The sequence below is a fragment of the Poecile atricapillus genome, chromosome 2 (assembly GCF_030490865.1).
Source record: "Poecile atricapillus isolate bPoeAtr1 chromosome 2, bPoeAtr1.hap1, whole genome shotgun sequence".
In the NCBI taxonomy this organism is placed as follows: domain Eukaryota; kingdom Metazoa; phylum Chordata; class Aves; order Passeriformes; family Paridae; genus Poecile; species Poecile atricapillus.
In genome coordinates, this window is record NC_081250.1 from 26,267,933 (window position 1) to 26,291,661 (window position 23,729).

The 23,729-nt window shown below is 36.4% G+C and overlaps 1 protein-coding gene across 1 annotated transcript in view; it reads left to right on the forward strand.

The window, feature by feature from the left end:
• NXPH1 (neurexophilin 1) overlaps positions 1–23,235 on the forward strand; it is a 137,484-nt gene extending 114,249 nt beyond the window's left edge. Inside the window, exon 3 of the mRNA XM_058832542.1 lies at positions 21,281–23,235. Coding sequence (XP_058688525.1) covers positions 21,281–22,042 — 762 coding nt within the window. The 3' untranslated portion in view covers positions 22,043–23,235. The remainder of the gene's footprint in view (positions 1–21,280) is intronic.
• The last annotated feature ends 494 nt before the right edge of the window (positions 23,236–23,729 follow it).

Genomic DNA, 23,729 nt, shown 5'->3' on the forward strand with positions numbered 1-23,729 from the left:
ATACGAACATTTCTATTGTCTATGTAATTTTAAATCTTCTAGTTTTATCTTGATATACAGAGAATGTCCCTATGAAAATCTATGGGCTAATAATTCTGGAAGGGAAAATATAGAGATCTGTGTTTATTTTACCCAGATCAGTTATTTCTAAAATGAAAATGAAAATGTGTATGCCACCAATTATGGCAAGAATCAGTCATAAAACTTAGTGATGAACAAAATGCCATTAGTTCCATATTTAATTTGTCATTGACCTGCTCTATTTAAATATAAAGCTGGTTATTATAATCTACTATGTCTGTGAGTTCATCCCCTGAGTGTTTCCTGTCTAGTGGAATTGTCGAGATTGTATTTTTTCTCTATTTTTCCAGTACAAGTCCTCTTACAAGATCCACAGTTCTTAACAGTGCTGATTGATGACCTAAGACCAAAGTCTATCAAAGTTAATTGAAAGACTTCATTGTCCTTTTGATCGATCCCTCTGTCCTCTGGTATTTTAGACTCGTGGATTTTCCTTCAGTAATAAATGATTTCTGTTGTTTCCTCTTTACGGAATAAGGGAGATCTACTTTTAATCAGACCTCACCAGCAAAGGATTTGTTTCTCAGGAGAGAGAAACCCAGTTTTCAGAGTCAAATAAGATTTTGAGAAGTCTAGGGGTGGATGAGAAAAGATCTTGCTAGAAGCCTCAGAGAATTTGTGAGAGAGTAAGCTCAGAGATCTTAATATTGTGTTTCATGGTTCTGGAATTTGAATGTTTAAACTGGGAGGCTAGAGACTTTACCAGCGAGAATGGATCCTATATCACAAACCCCAAAATCTACAGACTCACTGGGAACCATTGGGGAGATTACTTTGTGCTCTTGGTTAGTAATGACTAACAGGCTGAAAGTGCTGAGGTGGGCCGGGGGAGAGAGGGCAGAAAGTCTCCCCTTTCATGAAGAAACACATTCTACCTAGAGAAAATGATGGCAAAAGTCCGGCACGCTGCTATCCCTTAGTGATTCAGCTGTAAATAGTTGCAGAAGCTTCCTAGACTAAGCAGATTCTTTTTGCCATCCCATTGTCATTGCAGGCATCAACTGATCACAGATGCCAGATCTGCAGCCTTTAAATCTTTCAAGTCAGACCTGCTTAGTTTGCTGACAAAAAGAAATTTCCCAATTCAGTACTGTGGAGTCAATAAAATGTAGCTGTGGCAGAGCAAGGTGCATTCTCTTCTCCCTGATGTACCATAATCATCAAATTGTAAGCTAAGATACAATTCCAGAAATAACGTTGCACATAATAGTTGATGTATGAAGCGGAAAGAACATAGTTAATTTGCAGAGGTGAATTTGAGCTTTCATCTCCATCAGACAGGAAAATCTGGTTTTGACTGCAGACTGAGAACATTTAAAATGGAAACCTCTGATGGAAATATATATGGAATGCAAAGAAGTGTTTATACGGTCAATTTTCTATCCAGATGAACCTTCTTATTTCTTCTTGTCAGTTTTACTGGGACTTTGTATTCATTTCCCTGCAGTTTTTCCTTGTATATTTTTCTGACTATAAATTTTTTCACGGTTTCTTGTTTTTAGAGAGATATCCTATGTCTTGCTGTGTGAGACAAAGCACCTCTTTAATAACTTAATATAGGGGTTACAATCCAAAAGACAAAAGAATTTAACTTTCATTGAAATATTGAATTTCTAACTCTTACTCCAGTCAGTGTAACTGTACGGGTCTTTCCTCATAGAAACAGTGATTTGAGACAGCAACTAAACATTAAATTCTGTCTTTAAAATATTTTCAGGGACTGCACCTTAAGCTGCATCCCTCCAGGCCAGGTAGTGCCTTTTTGGATGCAGGAACCTTATTGCAGTGGAATTGAAAATGTGAAATTGAGTATTCTCTAATAAAAAAAGTCTATGCTCTTGCTGTTTTCCAGTGATAACTTTCTGTTGCTGTTTATTCACAAGTGGTCTTGAACTGCCTTGAATTTACATCATGTAAGGATAGGTGTGTGGGCCTTTTCTGTGAAACAGCTGGCATGCAGCACCTGAATCTTTTGTGATTACTTGCCCAGGTATCAGTGTCATCACAGTAGACACACAGCTAGCTGGGAGTACAACTTCTGTATGGCCAAATTTTTTCCCACTTAGATGTCTGTAGCAAGATCTGCCATGGTATCTTTGGCTGGTACTTCATTCTTAGCAGATGGCAGGACGATACCGTGCATAATTGGCTTGGGTACCTTGATAACAGTGTATATTTTGTTCAGAAAAGGCTATTCTTGGAGGTTAAAGAGGATTTTTAAAAACGCTGTCCAGCAGCTGCATATTTCAGAATGGAGTAGGCTGAGAATTTCTTGACAAAGCTCTTCTTATGAGGACTGAAAGTATTGACAGGAAATGGCTTGGCGAATTTGTGTTTCAAGTCTTCTTGAGCATATTTGTTTGGTTCAGAAGGAGCTTCTTTACTGCCAAGAAATGAAAGAAGAAAACTGGGTGCAGAGCAAGTGAGGACCTAGTATGCCCATCTCCATTTACACAGTTGGTTATTTTTTGTTCTTCCAGTACAAATCTACTTAAATGTTGGCCATAAACCTTGGCTGCATTTTAATATTGGCTGTGTACTTGTGATCTTTCTCTACTGATGCTTAAAAAGGGCATTGACTCTTCCTTTTATTTGATTTCTGTCTGGAGCTATAAAATTAATCTCCCAGTGTCATGCTGCAATGAGCTGTGTCAGTGGAAGAGAGATAAGTTTCATTTTTTTTGCCTTAAAACTTCTTCCAAAGTTACAAAGAGTTGAGCACATTTACTTTCTCTTTTCAATTTTAACAAAGCCCTTGTCTTTTTTTCTGCATTTCTATTTTATCCATGTCATTTTGGTTCTTTTGTTTTATACTTCGCATTTTTCCCAGACTCTTTTTTTCCCCCTTCAAGCCTAGTTTATAGTCTCTGACAGGATTCTTTCTATGCTATCTGCCAAAACATCTGTTCCTTTTCTGAATAAAAAGCTTGCTTCTCCAGAAAGTGTCACACGGGTCCACACCAAGTATAAACCTTCATTCCTCTCTGCAACTTTGCCAGTGATGGACTAGCACTGGGAAGTTTTGTATTCTCATCTGTCTTGTCTCATTTTTCATTACACCAAATTCAGTAGTGTAGTGGGGCAAAAAAATAATTTGTATTTAAATGTACACATTTCCTTTCAAAATATGCTAGTACTTCTATGTACTTTTTATTTTTAATCTTGCAATTTCTTCCTGAATTTCTAATCTAAGGAGATACTTATTAACTTCAGATTGATTCTACTTAAAAGAAATTATATTGCCTGTTCTTTTCTACCAGGACATTTGAATTACTACTCTCAGTGAAAATCTACCACAACTGTCCTTGGTTCTTCTTGGATTCATTTTGGCCATTCTACAGTTTTGCAGTCAAAACAACATTCAGAAAAATTTTGGGTTGCCTTGAGAAAAAAATGTAACTTTCAGTACTTTGATAATTCTGATGCAGGTGACAGACTTGCTTTTATTGTAAAGTTCTTAGACACCTTTAGAAAAAGGTCAGCACTTTAAAAGAATATTATTTTTATATTGTGTTCCCACAGATAGTAAGATTCACATAATTAATTTTGGTAACATTTTATAAATGGTCAATACTAGCATTGAATAATTTAAATAGTTTTCTCTAGTATGGATAAAATATTTATTGTTCTCTGTGATGTGAAGAAAAGGAAAAAGTGTTTTTTATATGTATTTGTCTGTGTCATGATTTGTTGATGAGATCATAGGCTTTGGATTATAATAATACTAAGGAGAAGAATACTAAGTTTGTGATGAATAATTTCAAGTTCCTGCAAACTTTTGTGCTTTACTGTGGTAAATAACATGAGACAGCAATGGATAGAAACTTCCCTCTGGACTGCATCTGATTCACTAATTCAGCCCCTTGAAGTTTTAATTAATTTTCACAGAAATTCATGAGTACTTTTTTTTTTTTTTTTTTTTGTCTTTGACAGAAATTTCTTCATTCTTTAGAGGAAAAACTGTGTATTTCCATTGTCATATTTGTAGAATTTGCTTAGGGGTTTCCAGTGTCAATCTGGTATGGGGATGGGGAAACACATTCTGTTTCATTGTTCCATCTCTCTGCCAGACATAAAGAGAGTTTCTCCAGGTGGCAGAGATTTGATAAATGCTGGGAAGCTGTGTAAAGAGAATTGCGAAGGAAATTGAATTCAACCCTTCTCCATGGCTTGATCCCCCCTAGAACAGGTGGCCTGGCACACTGGCCACAAGTTCCTGTTGACTGCCTCCATCCAATACCTCAGAACCCTGGTGCTGGGGATTTGTTTGTGGAAGCTGGCAAGCTGCCTTCCTGGAGGAGCTGCAGCAACAGAAAGAGGGCTGGGAATGGTTCAAAAGTCCTCAGTCTTTTCATGGCTCTTGTGTTTTGCTGGTTCTTTGAAATGCTTAAGAAAGTTGGTATGATTTGTGAGATGACAGTTTGTAAATTCTTAATCAAAGGAATATTTTCAACACAACACACTTTATCAGTCACCTTTCTGTGAGGACTTGCACGTGTCTCTTGCCAAGATCTTAGGGCAGAGGGAGTTATTTTAATTTTTGGCTTAAGCTGGCCAAAATATTTATTTAAATATAATTTTTGTTACCTGTGTAGGCCTGTCTTAGTATGATCAAGACAGCAGAAAATGGGAAATGTTCTTAATCCTGACAAATATAAATTACTTGTTTAATAAATTGCTATTGACTGGGCTATTCAGTAACCGTGTGGAACAGATTAGAACTTCTGTTTATGACAGCATAGTTCAGGAGTAACTCCAGTAAAGTGCAGTCAATGATTCTATTTTTATACTAGAAAATCAGCAGTCTCTTTTTGTCCCTTAAGGTGCAACCCAAGTGGCTGGTAGCCCATGAAACGGAGAGGTACCTTTAATGTGTTCCTCTGTGAAGCCAGAGCTCAGTTTACATGGGAAATTTCTCCCCCCAGTGAACAACTACAGTGATTTGTATTTACTTTGGAAGATGCACATTTTTCAGTGGATAAAAATCAAGAGAATAGGGCTCTGACATTACAAAAAATTCAGTTCAGACCTCTTTGCAAGCTGTTTTCTGGACTAGTAAGCACAGAGCTGCGCAGTGCCTCAGTTAAGGTCTACTAATAGGTGGATTTAATTAGCTGCTGCACGACTTCATGTCCACACAGTTTGTCTGCTTTGAGGGATCTTGCTAGTATTTCTGTATGAGATATTAATCACTACAATCTCAGGGCAGTAGACACTGCATTCCAGTTTACAATGGCAATGTGCTTTAAGTATTACAGAAAAGTAAATATAAGTACAGAAATAGTCAACATTCAGGTTTAAGAGAGAAATGTCATTCTATCTTAGTTACAAATACCCTAAATCCTGTAAAAAAACAATATATATATTGACAAACACATGTAAAAACCATGAAACTGTGTGACAAACCATAACAGTATTAGGCACTGGTATTTACAAGAAAATTATTATCAGTTCAATGTGATTTTAATCTGGCAGAAAATGTGCAGGTAGACGCTTGTGTTCTGGTTTTAACCTTTGCAATAAGACCTGAGTGCATGATAGACCATACTGCCTCTATGTTCCTATGCTACTTAGTTAGCAAATGTTAGTCTGAAATATAATTGAATGTAGATTTGAAAATAATCAAGAAAAAAGATTAGATTTGGAGATACAGAATTTAGAATATAATCATACTCAGAAGAATGATTCAAAGAAAATGTTCTCCATGTTATAACTTGAAATTTGAGGAGGGGAAGAGCTTTTGTTCCTCTTTCTTCTGCAGGATCCTTTTATAGAATGAAATTTAACACAAAGTGAACCTCAGCTGGTTTGGAATTATATTACCATCTGGGGGAAGATTTTGAAACAAGCCAAAACTAACAGATTTTCACCAGCCCCTTAAGAATTCTAATTGCCAGGAGTTGGGCATTTCTTAGGAGCAAATTGACAGTGCAGTAGTGTGAGTCTGCAAGATTTGTCTTGGCTGCAAGGTCCTCTTGGCTGGAGAGACTTTTTTTGATTCATGTAGAGTCACCTAGAGCTCAGCAGATATTTTTAATGTGTCTAGTTAGACAGTCTGTTTCTCCTACTTCATCCGGAAACGATGGCCAAAGCTGCAATTAACGTTGTCAAATCTGAGTGTATTCTTGATGATGTTGTTGGTTAACACCAGTGCTGACCAGAGAGGGTCAAGCTGCATGCCTTGAGGGCTCTATAGTGTACTGCGGAGTCCCTCGGTAAGGATTAGCAATTAAATTACTAGTCCGAGTCCAGGAAAGGTCAAGAGTGATTAACAATCTCTGTTCCATTGGTTAGGGGGAAACAGATGTAAAATGAAGTGATGATCAAAATCCAATTCCTAGTAGATATTTTACATCATAGATACCAAACTCCTAATGATCCCTTGTTAGCAATCTGATTAGAATGGACAGTAATTGAACAGGCACAGAGAACTGCCATGCAGCTTCTACTGCCATTCCCCAAAAGCAAAATTACTGCAATTTTCGGTCTCAAGGACAAGCTGAAAGTTTCAGTCTCTCTTTCTGAGATTTTTGCATTCTGTTTGGAAATCTTCCACTCTGAGCAATATCAAATCATATTTTGGACTTAAAATAAAGCTGAAAATCATTTGAAGGTCTCTGAATGCAGAATCAGCTGCATTTTAAGTCTGGAAGGTTTTATTTGATAATTTTAAATATATGTGGCTGATCCGCAGCTGGATTAATCTGACATGGATCTGCTGAAAAATTAGTTAAATAGCAGTCAGTGAACCTGGAAAAAGCTGATTCTGCATTACTCAGAGTAGACAATCATATTTAGTGTTCACAAGTAGTTTTGGAGAGAGTATAGCAAAATTATGTGTATTATACATACAAGGCCTGCCCTTCTTTTTCTTGCCATCAAGCATTTTAGGATGAGGTGAGAGGTTGTATGTTGGGGGCTTAGAATGAGTAAGGATTTGGGGCTGGGTCTTAGGCTTCAGACATTTGCCTAGGGTTCCTACCATGATATAGCATGGCTTTAAATCCCAAAGCTTTGTATTCTCATATTCCTGTAACTCATGACTGATAGAATGTCTTTCTTGTAAATATGATATCTTTTAGTCCAAATCTGTGTGCATGCTGTTCTCCATGGAAAAGCTGTTCTGAAATTATCAGGAAATCTATTCTCTTAATTCAGCTAAGAATTCTGCTGGATTACACTAGAAGAAAATTCTTCCATATTTTAACAATAAAACCCATAAGATAAATGGACAAAAAATTTCAGTGGATGAATGCTTAAATTATCTTGTAACAGGTATCAGATAGGCTTTTCTTGCTGTTCTAAGGTCTCTTGTCTTAGTTATCTATACAGCAAACTAAGAAAGGATACACTCTAAAAAGCAAATAACTTGAATAAGATTCTTCTGGTTTCCTCTAAGTTTATGAAAATTATATAATTAGATTTTTGTATAGTAAATTTTAAACAATGGAAAAATATTCTTGTTGTTCATCAGGTAGCTTATGTACTACCCAGAGATGGTGTTGACTGACTGCTAAAAGATAAAGGGGGACCAGAGGGATTTATATTTTGAAAGCCATTTATAATGTCTACCAAACTGTGAAACAATTTTATTTCTTTTTTGTTATTGTTGTTTTACAACAACATTGCAACACAATATTCTTACTAGATATGAGTATGATTATTTTCACTATCATATTTTGGCAGAGGAGCAAATGAAACGTTTTTCATTAACAAGGGCAGTTTTTCCTGCTCTTGCAGAAAACTGAGACCACTTAATGGTTCTACAAATGGTTTTCAGGCTTCTTGTTGACATAACCCACTTCAAAGATGACTTTGTTTCCTTGAGCTCACATCCTTTTTAAAAAAGCTAGTGGCATTATGTATAAGCAGTTATTGGAATTGATCTTATTATTGGTACATACTAGATTTGACATGGGAAAGAGAAGTCCAGAGATTTGTAGTAACTCTTAGCTCTGCAACTGAGTTAAGACATCACTAATATTTCATCTTTTAGCTTAGCCTTTGTCAAATGTGTTTCAGTGAGAAATCTTTCTAGGTCAGTGACTATATATGTTTAGCTTCTAGTACACCTTAACCCTGACCACTGGGAGGTCTGTGAGCATTGCAGTAATAGTAATAATATATAACACTAACTGTAGGTTATGAAAGGATGTCTATTCTGAAAAGACATTTAAGAGAAACACAAGCAGGACTGTCATTTGCTCCCTGAAAAATGGAACTGCTAAGCATTTATATTTAAATTAAATGTTTTTATGAGTTCACTGAATGTTATTTAGCAAGTATATTATAGTGAAGACATGTTACCTTCTGCCTTAGAATGAAGATATTATTGCTTTTTCATATTTATCTTTTGTATCAGCATTTGGCAGGTAACAAATGAAATTTGCTTGCTAATGTTAAATTGTCTTTTGTTGCTGCTCAGCCAAAAAGATATAGAAGGATGAGATATTGGAAAAAAGTTATTTGCTTTTTCTGGGCAGGCAGATGAATGTAACTGTGATCTTGACCCGCCCTTGATGAAATGTTTATTCTATGAAAGGCAAAGCACTTAATTCCTGTCTGAATCACTCTACTGAAATCTTGTTCATGCAGGAGGCTGCACAAGTGGAAATGCAGATAGAATTAGCTCAAATATTTCAGTGTGGTCAAGGTGGTGATGCCTAGAACTGTCTGAGTTCAAAGCAGAGTGGATTCCATGTATCAGTCAAAAAAGATAAAGGCTTTCTGAAACTTGACGTGAAAAATTTGTGTTTGTCTATCCATTTTTTGTTCCATCTCATTTCCTAACTTGTGCAGATTTTAGACAAATAATGTCTGATTTTCCCTGAAACCTGAATTTTTTATACTCTAAGAGTAGGAAAACAGGATCTTGAGTAAGTAATGAAGCCCAAACTTGTAAGGATTCCACTTTAATTTTCCAGACTCCAGTGCTCTCTTTAAATTTAGAAAACACCTTCTGGCAATCAAGATTTGTAGGTTTCACTTTAGTCTAAACCTGTTTTGATAGACTAATTTAATTTTTTTTACATATCTGAGAAGTTGTTGTCATACAAGGTCAGAGCAATAAATGTTATGGTTTTATTCTTTATGTAGGATAAGTTATATAATTACATCACTACTTTATCATGCTGCAGTCATTTTGTTACTATGCAATTAAAGTATTTTCACCACCAGCATTTGGAGAAAGCTCATAGGTGTGTAGCACTATATTATAATCTGCCTGTAAGACTACATTTCTTCTAGTCACCCTGTCTAGAACTGCGGTGATAGATCAAGACACTGGAACTCGTTTTGAGGTGAGCTGGTAAGCTGAGAATGCACTGTATTTGCATTAGAATAACTAGTGCTGCAGTATTTCTCTTTATGAGCTGAGTTAATATTTCTTGCTAATTGGAAATGTCTGGACCTTTTATGAAGGCTGAAGGCTGGGAAAATCTCTGAAGGGTTCATGAAACTGGTACTCAAGTCTTGATTAAAAAAATAGAAATATTTCTGTTATTTGAAGGTGTTTAGCAAAAGTCGGCAGGCATAAAGTAATCCCAAAGATGTCAGTTTACTAGACCTTGAACTGTCTTGTATTTAACTTGCTTCAGTACATCTTAATAAAAATTTAAAGTAATGCATCAGAACCACTCAGGAGAAGACTCATGGCCCCCATAGACAAGTTCACAGTGCTGCTCATCCTAGAAGCTGGCATGCTGGAGCAGCATTCACGTATTCTCTTCCTAAGTTTTTTGTTACAGTGTGAAAAACTTAGCAATGAATAACCTCCTTCAACTTATGTGTCAATGCCCAAAGGACTCTTAACTCATCTCAATTTAAATTAATGACCTTAGTGATAGTATTAGCAATTGGACCATGGCTCTCATGAGCCAGCTATTTGCATATGGAATTTGATTAATCCTGCTGGCTATCAATTTTCACTTTTAATTAGGTGTGATACTATTGCAGGAGAAAATACAAGACTACTATCAGGCAACGACAATGTTGATTTTCTATTGAATATTCTGTTTTATTTGGCTGTGGTAAATTCTCTGACAATGTCTGTTTGGATCAGCTCAGAAAAGTACCATAGACATTAGAACAGGTCTGTGCAAGCTCAGTGATAGTCAGCACAAAGAAGCACCATATAGATTGAATATTAATAGTTTATAGGATGTAGAGAAATTGGTTTATGGTATCCCCTTCCCAGTACTCAGAAGCTCTATTCCTCCTAATGGCACAATAAGTGTCTTGTAATGCAGTGTCCAGAGTCACATAAAGACCAGCTCTTTAGGCAAGTGTGGCTGGGACTTTTACTGAGGCTACTTGGTTTTCCTGCATCCTGACTGAGAAAATGTACAGTGATGATAGCATCTTGCTCAGATTTTGATCAAGACTAAATTTTGCCTGGATCTTGTAAGTATAACATGTGGAGCCTTCTGATTTCCAACAGGCCAATCTGTATTTCTTTGACATCTTTGCACCTTGGGAACGTTGCAACATGTTTGTGTATGTCATAGCCAGGAAAACAATGTTCAGCACTTGGCTTGCCTAGTAGAGCTGGTGCCCACATGCTGCTACTGAGCATAGCCCTGTAAGAATTAGCAGACCTTGACAAAACCATCAAGAAAATCTCAATAAAAATTCATTGAATACACTTGCAATAGCATAGCTGCTTAATGCTTCCCATACTCACCAGAACAGCTTTAAAGAAATACACCTCTTTCCTCAGAAATTAATTTTAATAGATGTTGATTTCCACTGACCAAAAAAATGAATGATCAATGCCTATTAAAAACAGTTAGAAAGGCAGTATATTGCTGTATCTGGTTAAAATTCAAAAGAAAGTCTTCTTCTTTGAGATCACGAAAGACTTCTGAGAAGTTAGTACATGTATCCAGCAAGGACATAAGGTGGGGATGAAGGCAGAAAAGTTAACAGGGATATGCCAAACTCTGAACATTGTAACAGCTCCTTCTATGTTTTAAAAATGCCTTTCCTGAAGTATTTAGCTGTTTGTAATAAATTAATAGCTCATGGTAAAGAACAGGGAATTTTAATGATAGGAATTTATATTTTTGCAATAGAATTTCTTGTACCTGTGGGAGCCCTTTTATTCTTTTTTCCCACAAGCATCACATATAGATATACAATTCCTTTGTGTGGCAATGTGCACTCTGACAACATCAGTGGGAGTTAAATCTCCCCAAAAGACATCTTTGTTCAAATTCAGATTTCTAGGATGCACCCATGAATATCTATGTGGAAAGTGACTCAGCTGTATCAACATTCTAATGTTTATCTCTGGAAAAAATATAGCATCAGACACAGGAGCAATAAACTACTTGGGTAGATTTAATGTTATTTAAATTTTGCATTGACACTGGATGATTTGAAACATCATATAGAAAATGAGTACTATTAATAGAGTATGTTAATAGTGCACAGTGGCCTTGTCCATTATATAGTACCAGGCTATGTCAAGTGATAATCTTTTTCACTTTCTTCAAAAGATATGGCTACTCATATGATAATGGATATTTTCTTCAGTGTGTTACACAAAAGCAAACTATAGTGCAAATTTTGATTAAAATGTTGCTCTGTGGCCTTTCATATAAAATCTAATTTTATTTAATATTACTTTCTACATGTATGCAGAAAATGGCAAGCTAATATTAATAAAAGAAGGCTTACAGGAATGTGGAGCAAGAACAATAGATCCTTGTCAAAATTTATTTACCTAGCTAGACTTTCATTTCAAAGTTAGCAGCACTCTGTGATACTGGCATAATAAGGGGTCTTAAAACTCTGTTAGACATTTTTAACCCACTTTAATTTATTCCATGGTAGTTTAATCCCCTGCTGAACGGGGATGGGGTGAATTTTCAAAAGTCATAATCCACTGAAGTAAAAAATCTGTAATGACAACATAGACAGCAGGCTTCAAGAGTTTAGTTTAAATTATTTCCAACAATGTAAAACTTAGGGCAAGAGTTAATAGGATATTTCATACAGTTATATTTCAATCCTTTTCCAAATCTTTATACATTCACTTGCATCTCTGGCATCAGAAATACTTGGGCTCATTTTCTGTTCTTTTAAGGCAAAACCCAGGAAGTAGTAAAATTCTAACTCGAATATTTTCACAGGGTATTGTAACACATTTGGTCCTTCAGTTGACAGACTTTTATATGTAATAGCATAAGATTTTCTAAACTGAGAGAAATAGCATTTTACAAACCGAATACCTTCCATTCTGTTTTAACTGGGCACTAGAGTAAAATTAAGATACATAATATCACACTACCTTCATCCTTCTGCTCCTCTAGTATTTTTACATTTGACTTCATTGCAGGGTGAAAATTCGGCCCACAAATTGATTGAGAAAAGTTCTTGCATTTCCTATGTACTTGAAATCTACAGTTTTACACTCTTCCTTGACAATACCTTTGGAGGTGCCTAGTTCTGGAAGTAGCTGTAACTGAGACAGCACCTTATTTTCTTTAGCCAGGAAGCTCCTCTAGTGCCAGCCATAGACTTTCACAGCTTTGCCTGGCCTCAGGCACCAAAATTCCGTCTGAATCCCACAGGATAAATGCCTGCTAGGTTTTATTGTGTCATGCTGGACCAGATTTTGGGTGGCATCAGATTAAGTTGGCAGATGACTTGTTCAAAATAACAGGATGAGAAAAAAGAGAGTCTGAAGTAGAGATGAGGTGGTAGGGTGTTTCACGTGGTAGAAGATTCATACAGAAATAGACAAGTCCTTGTAAGTGATACTTATTGAGAATGAACAAATTCATAGCCACACCCCCAACTTAAGAAGTCTTTGATCTGAAAAGATGTAAAAATGAAAAAGATTTTCTGGTACAAATAGTATATTCTTCCCCTCATTTTGCATTCCTTGATTAAATCAGCATTTAGCCATTGTTGAATGCATGGTGCAGGACCAGATGGACTTCAGTTTTGACTTGCTAATTCTCTCAAACTCTTACATGAAATAGACAACGACAATAATTCTTTTTTTTTTTCTTTTTCTTTTTGTTTTTTTCTCCTCTAAAAGCTACATGTTTGGACAGAAAACAGTGAGTTTTCTTCTTTGAGAAACAGTGAGAGCAGTGCCTGTCTTCACTCCTGCTTTCCAGGAAAAGGATGGAACAAACTCTAGGGCTGGCTTTTCGTCACTTCCTGTTGTGGTTCTGTGATTTTGGTTCTTGGTTCAAAGGTCCCAGTCTTATCCAGGCAGATAAAGGAGCCTGGATGTTTAATTCTGGGTCTGATTTCCACTCTGAAAGTCTGTGAAAGAATAAAGAAAAACTTTCTATATAACTGACTGTCACAGGGGAGAAGGCAGGACTGGCAGAATGAAGCAGAGAAAAAAAGAGGAGGAAGAGAAAAATATCCATTAGGGCACTGCTACTGGAAGAAATGCCTCTGTAATTACAATCTAAGTCTGATTGATTTAAAGTACTTATCTGTCTTAGTTAACTAAACACTTTTTAAGAGCCTGGTTAGTAAACAATTCTTTTAGTCACTAGTGAATAAAAGAGGACCAAGAAGACTTATTTTTCAGACTCTAAATACTTGTGAAATTTTTTTATATGATTAAATTAAACTCAAAAGATAACAGAATAGTACAAATCTACACTGTTTTTTACAGGAAACTTCCAGATGGGGAATTTCCTATATCTAAAAGGAAGATCAATACTAGCAAGTGAGCATAACTTGCTGTACGAGTACCACATCACTCCATCAGCTTCAGTATGCTTACAGATGTAGAGGGAGAAGTGCACTTCAGCAGGACTAGAGAATTTCAGAAGTCATTTCTATAAAGCATTCATTGCCCTGCTTCCAGCCTACAGCCTTTGGGTTCTTTCCATAGAATTTTCTCCAGGGCAAGCTACGCACCATAGTTCAGATTATTCTTGGTTACTCTTGGGTGACTAGGTGAAGAGCACTTATTCAATTTGGAAAGTTCATCAATAATTCATGGAGGTAGAGGAGACAATCCATTCTGTTTCTCTCTTGATTATGGAATAGACCTAGAATTCCAGGTGAATGAATAGACCAGTGAATCCCACCCAAGATCATGGGCTGGACTAGCAAAGAATATGATATAATTCAGGAGCTAACAGCTGGCAGGCCACCAGCTTTTTCATGTCTGTTACCATTCATATTCACAAGCCCATACCAGGGCTTGTGGCAGTGTCACAGCTTAGCTCACAATCCAGGAATGCAAGAGGAAGGAAATGCAACTAGTTCTTAAGGATTTTTATTAGGACCAAGCACTTAAGGTGCTTTATCATCTTTGCATTTCCTGAAAATTATTTGAGACTACCTAGTTTTCAGGTTTATTCATAACAGCAACTTGCATTGTGTAGAAGGCACTTTAAAATTGTAATTTTTGCCAGCTTTTTTCTTTTGCAGAACAGCCATTCCAATATCTTAATATTTTATGATAACAACTGTTAAGAATTATAATGCACCTAAACAAAACCATGTTGCTACTGTTTTATTACTACCCTCATCTTTCGCTAGTTTTCATCTGATTTTCTAATTAGTCTTTGATTATTAGTCAGATCTCAAAGAGATATCAGGCACTGTAATTTCAATGATGTTAAATTTCCCTGAATTTATATCAGCTGTTGTCAGCTGAATTTATATCAGCTTCTTGTCTTGCATAACTACTGTTGTGTAAAAGATGAAAAAAGTTCAGGTAGCTACATTTTTGTTTTAACAAGGGCCATTGGAAGCAAGAATTATAGCTCAGATTAAAACCAGACAAATACAGAATTTAAAGCTGAGCTGAGCACACTTAATAGAAGTATTCTGAATTTTGTGGCTCCTAAGGATGTTCTATACAAAAATTGCAGTAACAGTGTATGTTAAGTTCAATTTCTTAACCTAAAGATAGTAAAAAAAAATTACATTCCCTCTGTTTTCTGTGTGACAACAAATTATCATTTTTAAACTTAAATGAATGATCCCAAATGATTAGAAAATATTATTGAAAACTTCAGATGCTTCTTTTTATGTGGTCAGTAATCAACTCAGTGCTCTTTAATGACAAAAAACAAATAAAATATTATGAATTAGTAGAGAGAAAAGACTGAACAAATAATGGAAGGCTGTATTTGCCATCACATAAGACCATGGTTCTGCTGCATCTTGAATACTGTACCATTCTGGTCTCCTCATTTTAAAGAGAGAACTGGGAGTGGAGAAGGACAAAAAGGAAATTCAAAGCTATAGGTACAGAATGACTTCTGTACGAGGATTATTTGCATGATTCAGGAGGTTGTTAGGGCTGGAAAAGAGATCAATATCTGTTTACTATTATGAATGGATGTAGTTGAGGCATGTACTTGTGAGCTAGAATTCCTCATGCAGCTAGGAATCATCGCATCTTCCAAAAACAAAACCATAAGAGGAAACTGAGCTGTGGAATTCATTGCTGAAGTATCTTATGAATGTTAAAAGTTTACAAAGGGTCAAAGTGAACAAATGCACAGAAGATCAGTCTGTTTAGAGTTACTGAAACAGAAAACTCATTTGGTCCTTCAGTTCACAGTTTTATAAGTGATAGCATAATATCTTAAAATTGAAAGAGAAATGATGAAACAGAAAACATGCAGAAACTATATCTAACAGAGGAAACTATAATTATTGGACAGCTGGGAAGAATTTAGGGGTCTATAATGTACTTGCCATGTTCTTGCCCTTCAAGGCATCTCTCATAGTTGCTATTGGAGACAAGATGCTTTTTCCAAATGAGTCTGGTTTGATCCTGCATAGCCATTTTTTGCTTCTCATTTGACATTGTAGATCAAATTACATTCACATAACAGTTACTGTTCTGTTTGTCAGACTCATCTCAGTTTGCAGATTTTTTGAATGACCAACACACATCCTTATTCTTTTCATGTTATGCAGCAAAAAATTTTATAAGTTAAAACCAGAGCAGCTGTTTCTGTGAAATGTCCATGTACATGCTTTTCTGTGTTTGTCCTCCTTTCCAAAGTGTCCATTTTAACAGGTAGAAGTCCTTCAGTGTGTTTTACTCTCTCCCAATATAATCATATCTCCATTAATTTGTGCTCTCAGTTTCTTTGTGCATTATCAAGTACCTGTAGAATATTGACTTTGACTTTTCTGAAACTTATTCACTGAATAAAATATTTTCATGCCACTGGTAACTCTGTAGAATGTGCAGACAGCTGCAGGAAGAAAAGTGGATCTAAATGGAAGAGTAAACTCGGTCCTATTTTCCCTCCAACCATTGCATAAACAGGATATAAGAATATAAGGACACTGGATTCAGTGACAACTTTCTGTGCACTGCCCTGCCTTGATAATTGTCCAGTTTATTGTAATGTCCATCAATACTCTCCAGCATATGTTGTACCTGAGATATCTTACTGAGGAAAGAAAATTCTGCATTTGCAAACAGAGTGCTGCCAAATTCTTACAGTGCTATGCCAATAAAAACACTCTTGGTTTTTGATTAGTTATTTACCTGAAGAGAGAGATTTTCCACCTTGAGTATTAGATTGTTTGCATTTTCATTTACTCTCAAGTAGTCAAATATTCAGAGGAATAAATGCATAATTTCTAAACCAGTACTGTAATTATAGTTAAGGAAGTGTATTAGATCTAGACTAAAAGGAAAAGAATGAGAAATCAAGGTGCATTCTATACCTTTTTGAATTATTACTTTTAAAAATATCAAAATTCTTTAATTAACATTAATATACCTATGGTTGGTTTTACACTGAGAAAAGCACCTAAATCACCACTTGAGGTTTCCTGAAATTCCTTTCAACTTCATTTTCTCGGCTCCAAATGTTAAGGTTTGACTTGGCAAAGCATTCCTGGCTGAGTGAATTTAAATTTCAGTATCTTGAAAGACAACTCTGAAATTTCTGAGACAAATAAACTGCCTATCCTTTAAGAAGTCCTAAAAGAATGACATATATTAATTAAAATATGCTTACTAAAGTTAAAAATTAAAAAAAAATCATCATCCTCAAAATATAGGATAGAAAATGAATTGAGTACTCTATTTTAATAGATTAGAAAAATTAGTTACAGATCAGTTCCCATGTCTTTTTAATGATCCTTTCAGATATTTTGCCTAATGAAACCACCTACTGTCTTTCCTTCTTCAAAGAAGAAGTAGAAGAAATGGAAGAACAATTTGTTAATGTTTGTTGGAAAAGAGTTTCCAGGCAGTAGTAAAAGCTCCTGGTGCCTTTTTGATATCAGTAGACTTTACTAAGTAGTGGAAATCCATGCTTTCCAGCAAAAGTACAAGACCAGAACCAAATATCAGTCTGCCATGTTTAATAAATGCTTTTTCCAATGACACTTGTAGCACTAGGTAAGCACTTTAAATTTTTTTTCTCCTTTCTGTTTTTCTATAAAAACATTTCTGCCACCATCATTCAGAACCATTTCTGGCTATGCAGTCATGAAGGAAATCCCCCTACTCAGCCCTTTTGCAACACTGATTTATTGCACTGCAGTGGTGTTTTGGGTTAACACTGGCAAGCAGCTAAGCACAGTTCTCTGTTTACTTTCCCCTGTGGAATGGAGAAGAGGAACAGAAGAATAAAAGCAAGAAAACTCAAGAGTCAAAATAAGGGAAAGTTTAATAACTGAAGGATAAATAGTAGAAGAAAGAAAAGAAAAAAATAAACCACAACAAGTGATGCAAAGGCAACTCTCAACACCCAACCAACTCCAGTGGGTAGAATGATGACCAACCATTTCCTGAACAAAATATAACTTCCCTCTCTAAACCCCCTACTCTTCCTTTTAATTGCCAAGCATGATGCTACATATTATGGAATATCTGGTAAATTCAAGTTCTCTGCTCAGTTGTGCCTGCTCCCAATCCATTGTGCCCCTCCCCAGTCTATTCACTTGAGGGGCTGAGAGAGAAATGGAGAAGCCCTCGGTGCTGTATGTTTTTCAGCCAGAGCTAGAACATTAGTGTGTTACCAGCATTTGGGTCAAAAGTCTAAACCACAACACCATATGAGTTACTATGAAGAAAATGAACTCCATCCTAGACAGAGACATTAAAATTGGGCCAAACTTTTCAATGTTTCATCTAGGAGTGACACTTGGCTATGGAAGAGAAGGCAAAATTGGTTATAGTGAACTAACTAATAAAGAAGAATATACAAGTTTCTGAATTATATGCAGATATCCCCAAGGAAGAGGACAAAAAACACCATAGAATTTAGGCTGCTCCATGTTTTATTTTCCACTTTAAATTGTCATGTTTTCTGTGCACCCCTAAAATAGGTCTATGTTTCAATTTCACAATAATAAGTGCAAAACCTCATGCATTTGCATGCTCTTTCTTGTATTATTGCAACCTTGTGTTTGGGATGAACAGAGAGTGAAGAAAACTGAATCAGTTCATGTGAAAGAACTGCATTTGCAGAAATTCTATTACACAGCAATGCTCTGTATTGTTGGGTGTGTGAGTCTCTGAGGATACTTTCTATAGCCTTTAGTATACTAGCAGTATATGAAAAAACACTTGGATGGAAAATATTACTGAAGCACAATGAATTCTAGAGCTTTTTTATTAAACAGCTTGTGGGCTGTTTTTTAAGCACTCACACAGACTCTTGACTAGGAAGGGCAGGTTCAGGCCTTTACTCATGAATGCAACCAGTTACCCACACTGAAAAATCACAAACAGAGGTCTCAGGGCTAACTGCACAGCCAGAATTCTTTCAGGTATTACAAAATCGATGACAGTAACAATCAGTTGTATCTGTTAGATTGGGCATGAAGCAGTATAGAATGCATGTAGCCTAAATCATCCATTTCCATGAAATATGCCGGCTTTCAAAAAACCATATATTAGATCAGTCATCAATCACTTCAGAAAATAACTCCTCCCTTTCCTGAGTCTTCCATTTCACATATCTGAAAAAAAAGAGAGACCTATTTTAAAGGTTTTTATTCTCTTACATATTGTTACATGGAACTGGTAGTCTAATCCTATGAAATGTAAATCATTAGATGCAGAAAGGAAAACAAAGGAAAAACAAACTGTAAGCAAAGAAAATTAGAGTGGTAAGCAGTCTGTATCCTACCTGCAGATTGCTGATTGCTAGCTCTGATAGCTAACTGCTTAGATTCATTGTAGGTTGACAGATTCATTCTAGACAGGCACATTTTTCCTTTTAACCACATTTCTTTTCTTATTTTGCCCTCCTTCCCCATCTGCCATAGAAAAAAAATATATTCTGAATCTCTTTCTCTCTCCCTGTGACATCTTCATTGCTGCTTCATTAACCAGTGCACCATCAGTGCATTTTATTACAGCTTCTCTCCTGGCCTACTGTGTTATTGCTAGGATGCAGCTATGAACTGGCTATCAAAATGATAGTCTGTGTTTTAATCCTTCTGTCCATTCAAAAGAGGGGGAAGTTGTCTCTGGAAAAATCCTGAATTAAATCCATATTTTATCTATTATCCTTACTGGCCCCACATGAAATGGATTGGGGACGTATAGTGAAGGATGCAACAGATTTATTTACCTATTTATTTGCTGTAAAAGGCTGGGGGCATATCTACTGTCTGATCAGTGTATTAAGACTGATTTTATGTATGTGCCTTCAAATGACCTTGAAAAACTACTGAAGTTAATGAAAGTGTGTTTCAATTTCATGATTGTTAAGAAATGAAAAGGCCATGCTGTGATAGATATCCTCCGTGACATATACCTCCAGTTGTACCAGTAGGGAGGGGACATGATTTAAATACTATCTGGTTTCCAATGGGTTTCCTGGGTATGGAATGCACTTAATTCATTTTTAAGTGAAGAGAAAGATATAACTGCAAGTATGATAGAAGCACATAAATCAGTGCCAGAACACAGGGGAATAAAACAGGCATATTTGGAATCTCGTATGTAGCCATGAAAAGGGAAATAAGAAACGTCGTGGCCTCTTCAGAGCAGTGCAAATGTTAAAAAACTGGGCAGTGTGTTTGGTGCACATTTCAGGGGGAATGGGACTACATGTGTTGTCAGTCCCTTTCCATCCACCCTGCATGAATTCCTGTCCTCCCAGGTACGCTCTGTCAGAGCTCTCTGCCAGCGCTGCATGTTAGACAGCTGTGAGCCTGCATCTGTTCTCTGTTTTCCACTCAATTAAAGCAAAGAGAAAAAATATAAATAAGACAAATTGCTCTGACAGTAAATTTTGTGAAAAGCTGTGTCTGAAATATATGATTTCGTAGGAACGGTGCAAGATTTTCTGTTCTTTTAAAATGTGTTTTTGCAGGAAATTTTTTATTGCTGCTTTTAAATTGGTGCCTCTATATTTTAATTTTTTGTAAATATACAAAATGTTTTGTGTCTCACACAGACCGCTATTTAATTTGGGGAGAAAATGGTAAAAAAAGAAGTGAAGCGAGGAAGGAGAAATGCTTGTCATACTAGATACAGACAAGGCAAATCAGTAGTTGGTCTGTAAGGGATTATTAGAAAAGGCTGTGACTCCTCCTGCATTAGCTGACGTGGAGTACACTGAAAGTACAGCTGTCGACTCAAAACTCATTAAAATTTTCATTATTCTGTTATTTATACCGTACTTGTGACTGAAGGTCCAAGTCAAGAACATAGACCAATGAGTATTCAAAAAAGGAGTAGGGAAATTGTATTATTATTATTAGATTTGTAATGACATGGACTCCAAGCATGGTCAGGCTGGCACCACCAAGACAGCACCCTGACAGTGGATGCTAGGGGCAGCAAAAAGAAATGAAGGGGTCTCTGATGGTGGAAGACACAGCAGCTTTGCACAGTGAACATTCAAGCAAAAACACTTCACTCTGAGATACAGCCTGAAGAATGACAAGTGTGTCCCTCAGTTTTTGTAGTAATTCATTACACACTCATCACTTACAAACATCATAACAGAAGAATAATGTGAATGTCTGTGATTTAATCTGAAGGCAAATTAAAAAAAAACTGGCAAAGGAGAACTGAATAATAGCTACTTGGAAAGTGGAGGAAAATGGACATTTCTCTTTTGATTTACTGAGTAGAGAGTTCCAATTTAATTTCTCAAAAAAAATTTCTCTATGACTAGGAAATCTGGTTGTTTTGGTCTCAGGTAGAAATGATGGGGTTTGTATCACACATCTCAATATATTTTTCCTTTTTTCTTCCCTTCTTTTTCAGGTTACCTGTGCGAATTTAACAAATGGAGGAAAAACAGAACTTCTAAAATCAGGAAGCTCCAAATCCACACTAAAGCACATATGGACGGAAAGTAGCAAAGACTTGTCCATCAGCCGACTGCTGTCACAGACTTTTCGTGGAAAGGAAAATGATACAGATTTGGACCTGCGATATGATGCCCCAGAAACTTATTCTGAGCAAGATCTCTGGGACTGGCTGAGGAACTCCACAGATCTGCAAGAGCCTCGGCCCAGAGCAAAGAGACGGCCCATCGTCAAGACTGGGAAATTTAAGAAAATGTTTGGCTGGGGAGATTTTCATTCCAACATCAAGACTGTGAAGCTAAATCTGTTAATAACAGGGAAAATCGTTGACCATGGCAATGGGACGTTTAGTGTTTACTTCAGGCATAACTCCACTGGTCAAGGGAATGTATCTGTGAGCCTAGTGCCCCCTACAAAAATAGTGGAATTTGACTTGGCACAACAGACAGTGATTGATGCCAAAGATTCCAAGTCCTTTAACTGTCGAATCGAGTATGAAAAGGTTGACAAGGCTACCAAGAATACACTCTGCAACTATGACCCTTCAAAAACCTGTTATCAGGAGCAGACCCAGAGCCACGTGTCATGGCTCTGCTCCAAGCCCTTTAAAGTAATCTGTATTTACATTTCATTTTATAGTACAGATTATAAACTAGTACAGAAGGTGTGTCCTGATTACAACTACCACAGTGACACGCCCTACTTCCCCTCAGGGTGAGGACCAACTTGTGTCTGAGACTGAAGCCTGGGGAATAAAAGAGTTCGAATGACAGGGCTGTAACCTCAAGGAGGAAAGCCACACTTATTGCCTGGAATGTGTCTACCTGCTGCTGCTGATGTCAAATGGCTGCAAATATGTAGTGGAAAACAATCTAATGTTATTTTTGTCCAGTCAGCTCCATGTATCAATCTAGGTGTCAATCACTATGGATTTGAAATAAACCCATGCACATGCACAGAGATACACACACACACATACCTTTCAGCGCACATTATTGAGATTCCTGTTAAAAAAATCTTTCATTGTCTGATATCTAAGGATTCAGCATAACCTATCATCAAGCAAAATGGATTAACTAGACAGTACAAGGTTTCTAACGCAGACTGTTATGGAAATCTCCGTGAAAGTCCTTTGAGCACATGCCAATCAATAATCCCCACTCATGCATTCTACTGCTTGGAGTAGCTGTACTGGTAAATAATACTGTAGGAATAAATACTTGTTAAAATGGGAAAAAAAGTGTGTTTAGAGTTCAGTATTCTGTATTATATGAACACAGCAAAGTGTCATGACTTTTCCCAGCACACAGTAGGCACATTCAAGGTGGTGTTGGTGGCTCTTTTTCCATGGAGCAAGCCTGTTTCTAGTAAAGATGGGCAAACATTTGGAATTTACATGTGAGCAGACATTCTGGTTTAATGTTTCTCTGACTCTTTAAGCTCTGATTCTTAAAACTTGTTTGAGTTTAGGCCAGCTAAACTACTTAGAAACTGGAATTGATCTCTAAGAAGGAAAATGCCTGGCGGAGAACATGTAAGTTATAAGTGGCTGTCTTATCTTTATTACAAAATATTGTAACAAATTCAATATCCTAGTCTTCATTTGTATGAATGGTTTGTATTGTACATAATTTAACCAGTGTTATTTGAGCTGCTTATTAATATTAACTTGTAATTGTCTCTCTGCTTGTTATTGGTTAAAACAATCAAGGAAATGAGGAATCCATTTTATCAATGTAGCTGTAAACTCCATTAAAAGACAGAACTATGTACAAAGCATTTACTCAGCTAAAGTATTGTTGAAAGCTATACATATACAACATTACAGTCTGTCTGTATTTAGATATTTTATTTCCAGAGGAAAAAAATGGACTGTACATAAAAATAAAAAATCTTAAAGTTGAGTTTCAATATGTACTGTGTAGATAGTAGTTTAAATAGTTCTGACAAGCGGGTAATACTCCAAGTCTAACATGATTTTCAGTATTGTCTCTTTGCATATGTACATATATAGACATCTATTTATGAATTTGTGTGTGTGCATATTTGTGTGTGTATAAGTACATGTGTGTGTGAGTGTGCGCAAATACATATATATGTTGAATACATAAAACTTTCTTGGGCCCTTTTCCTAGCAAGGAGATCTTATTACTGAAGGTCCTGCTAGTTCAAGCAGAAGCCCGCACTCCGATAAGAAATTACAGGTGCAGGGCTTTGTCTAAAATGAGTCATTATAATTAAGAAGTGGGAAAACATAGAGCCACTCTCTGTGTACAAAGGCCTGTCATTGCCTTAATTCTAGCCTCCTGTGAGGTACTGATCTCTATGGAAAGAAGAGATCCCTTTTTATGGTACTAGGGAATTTTCTTCCTGTAAGAAAAAGCTCATAGCTTTTATATATATAT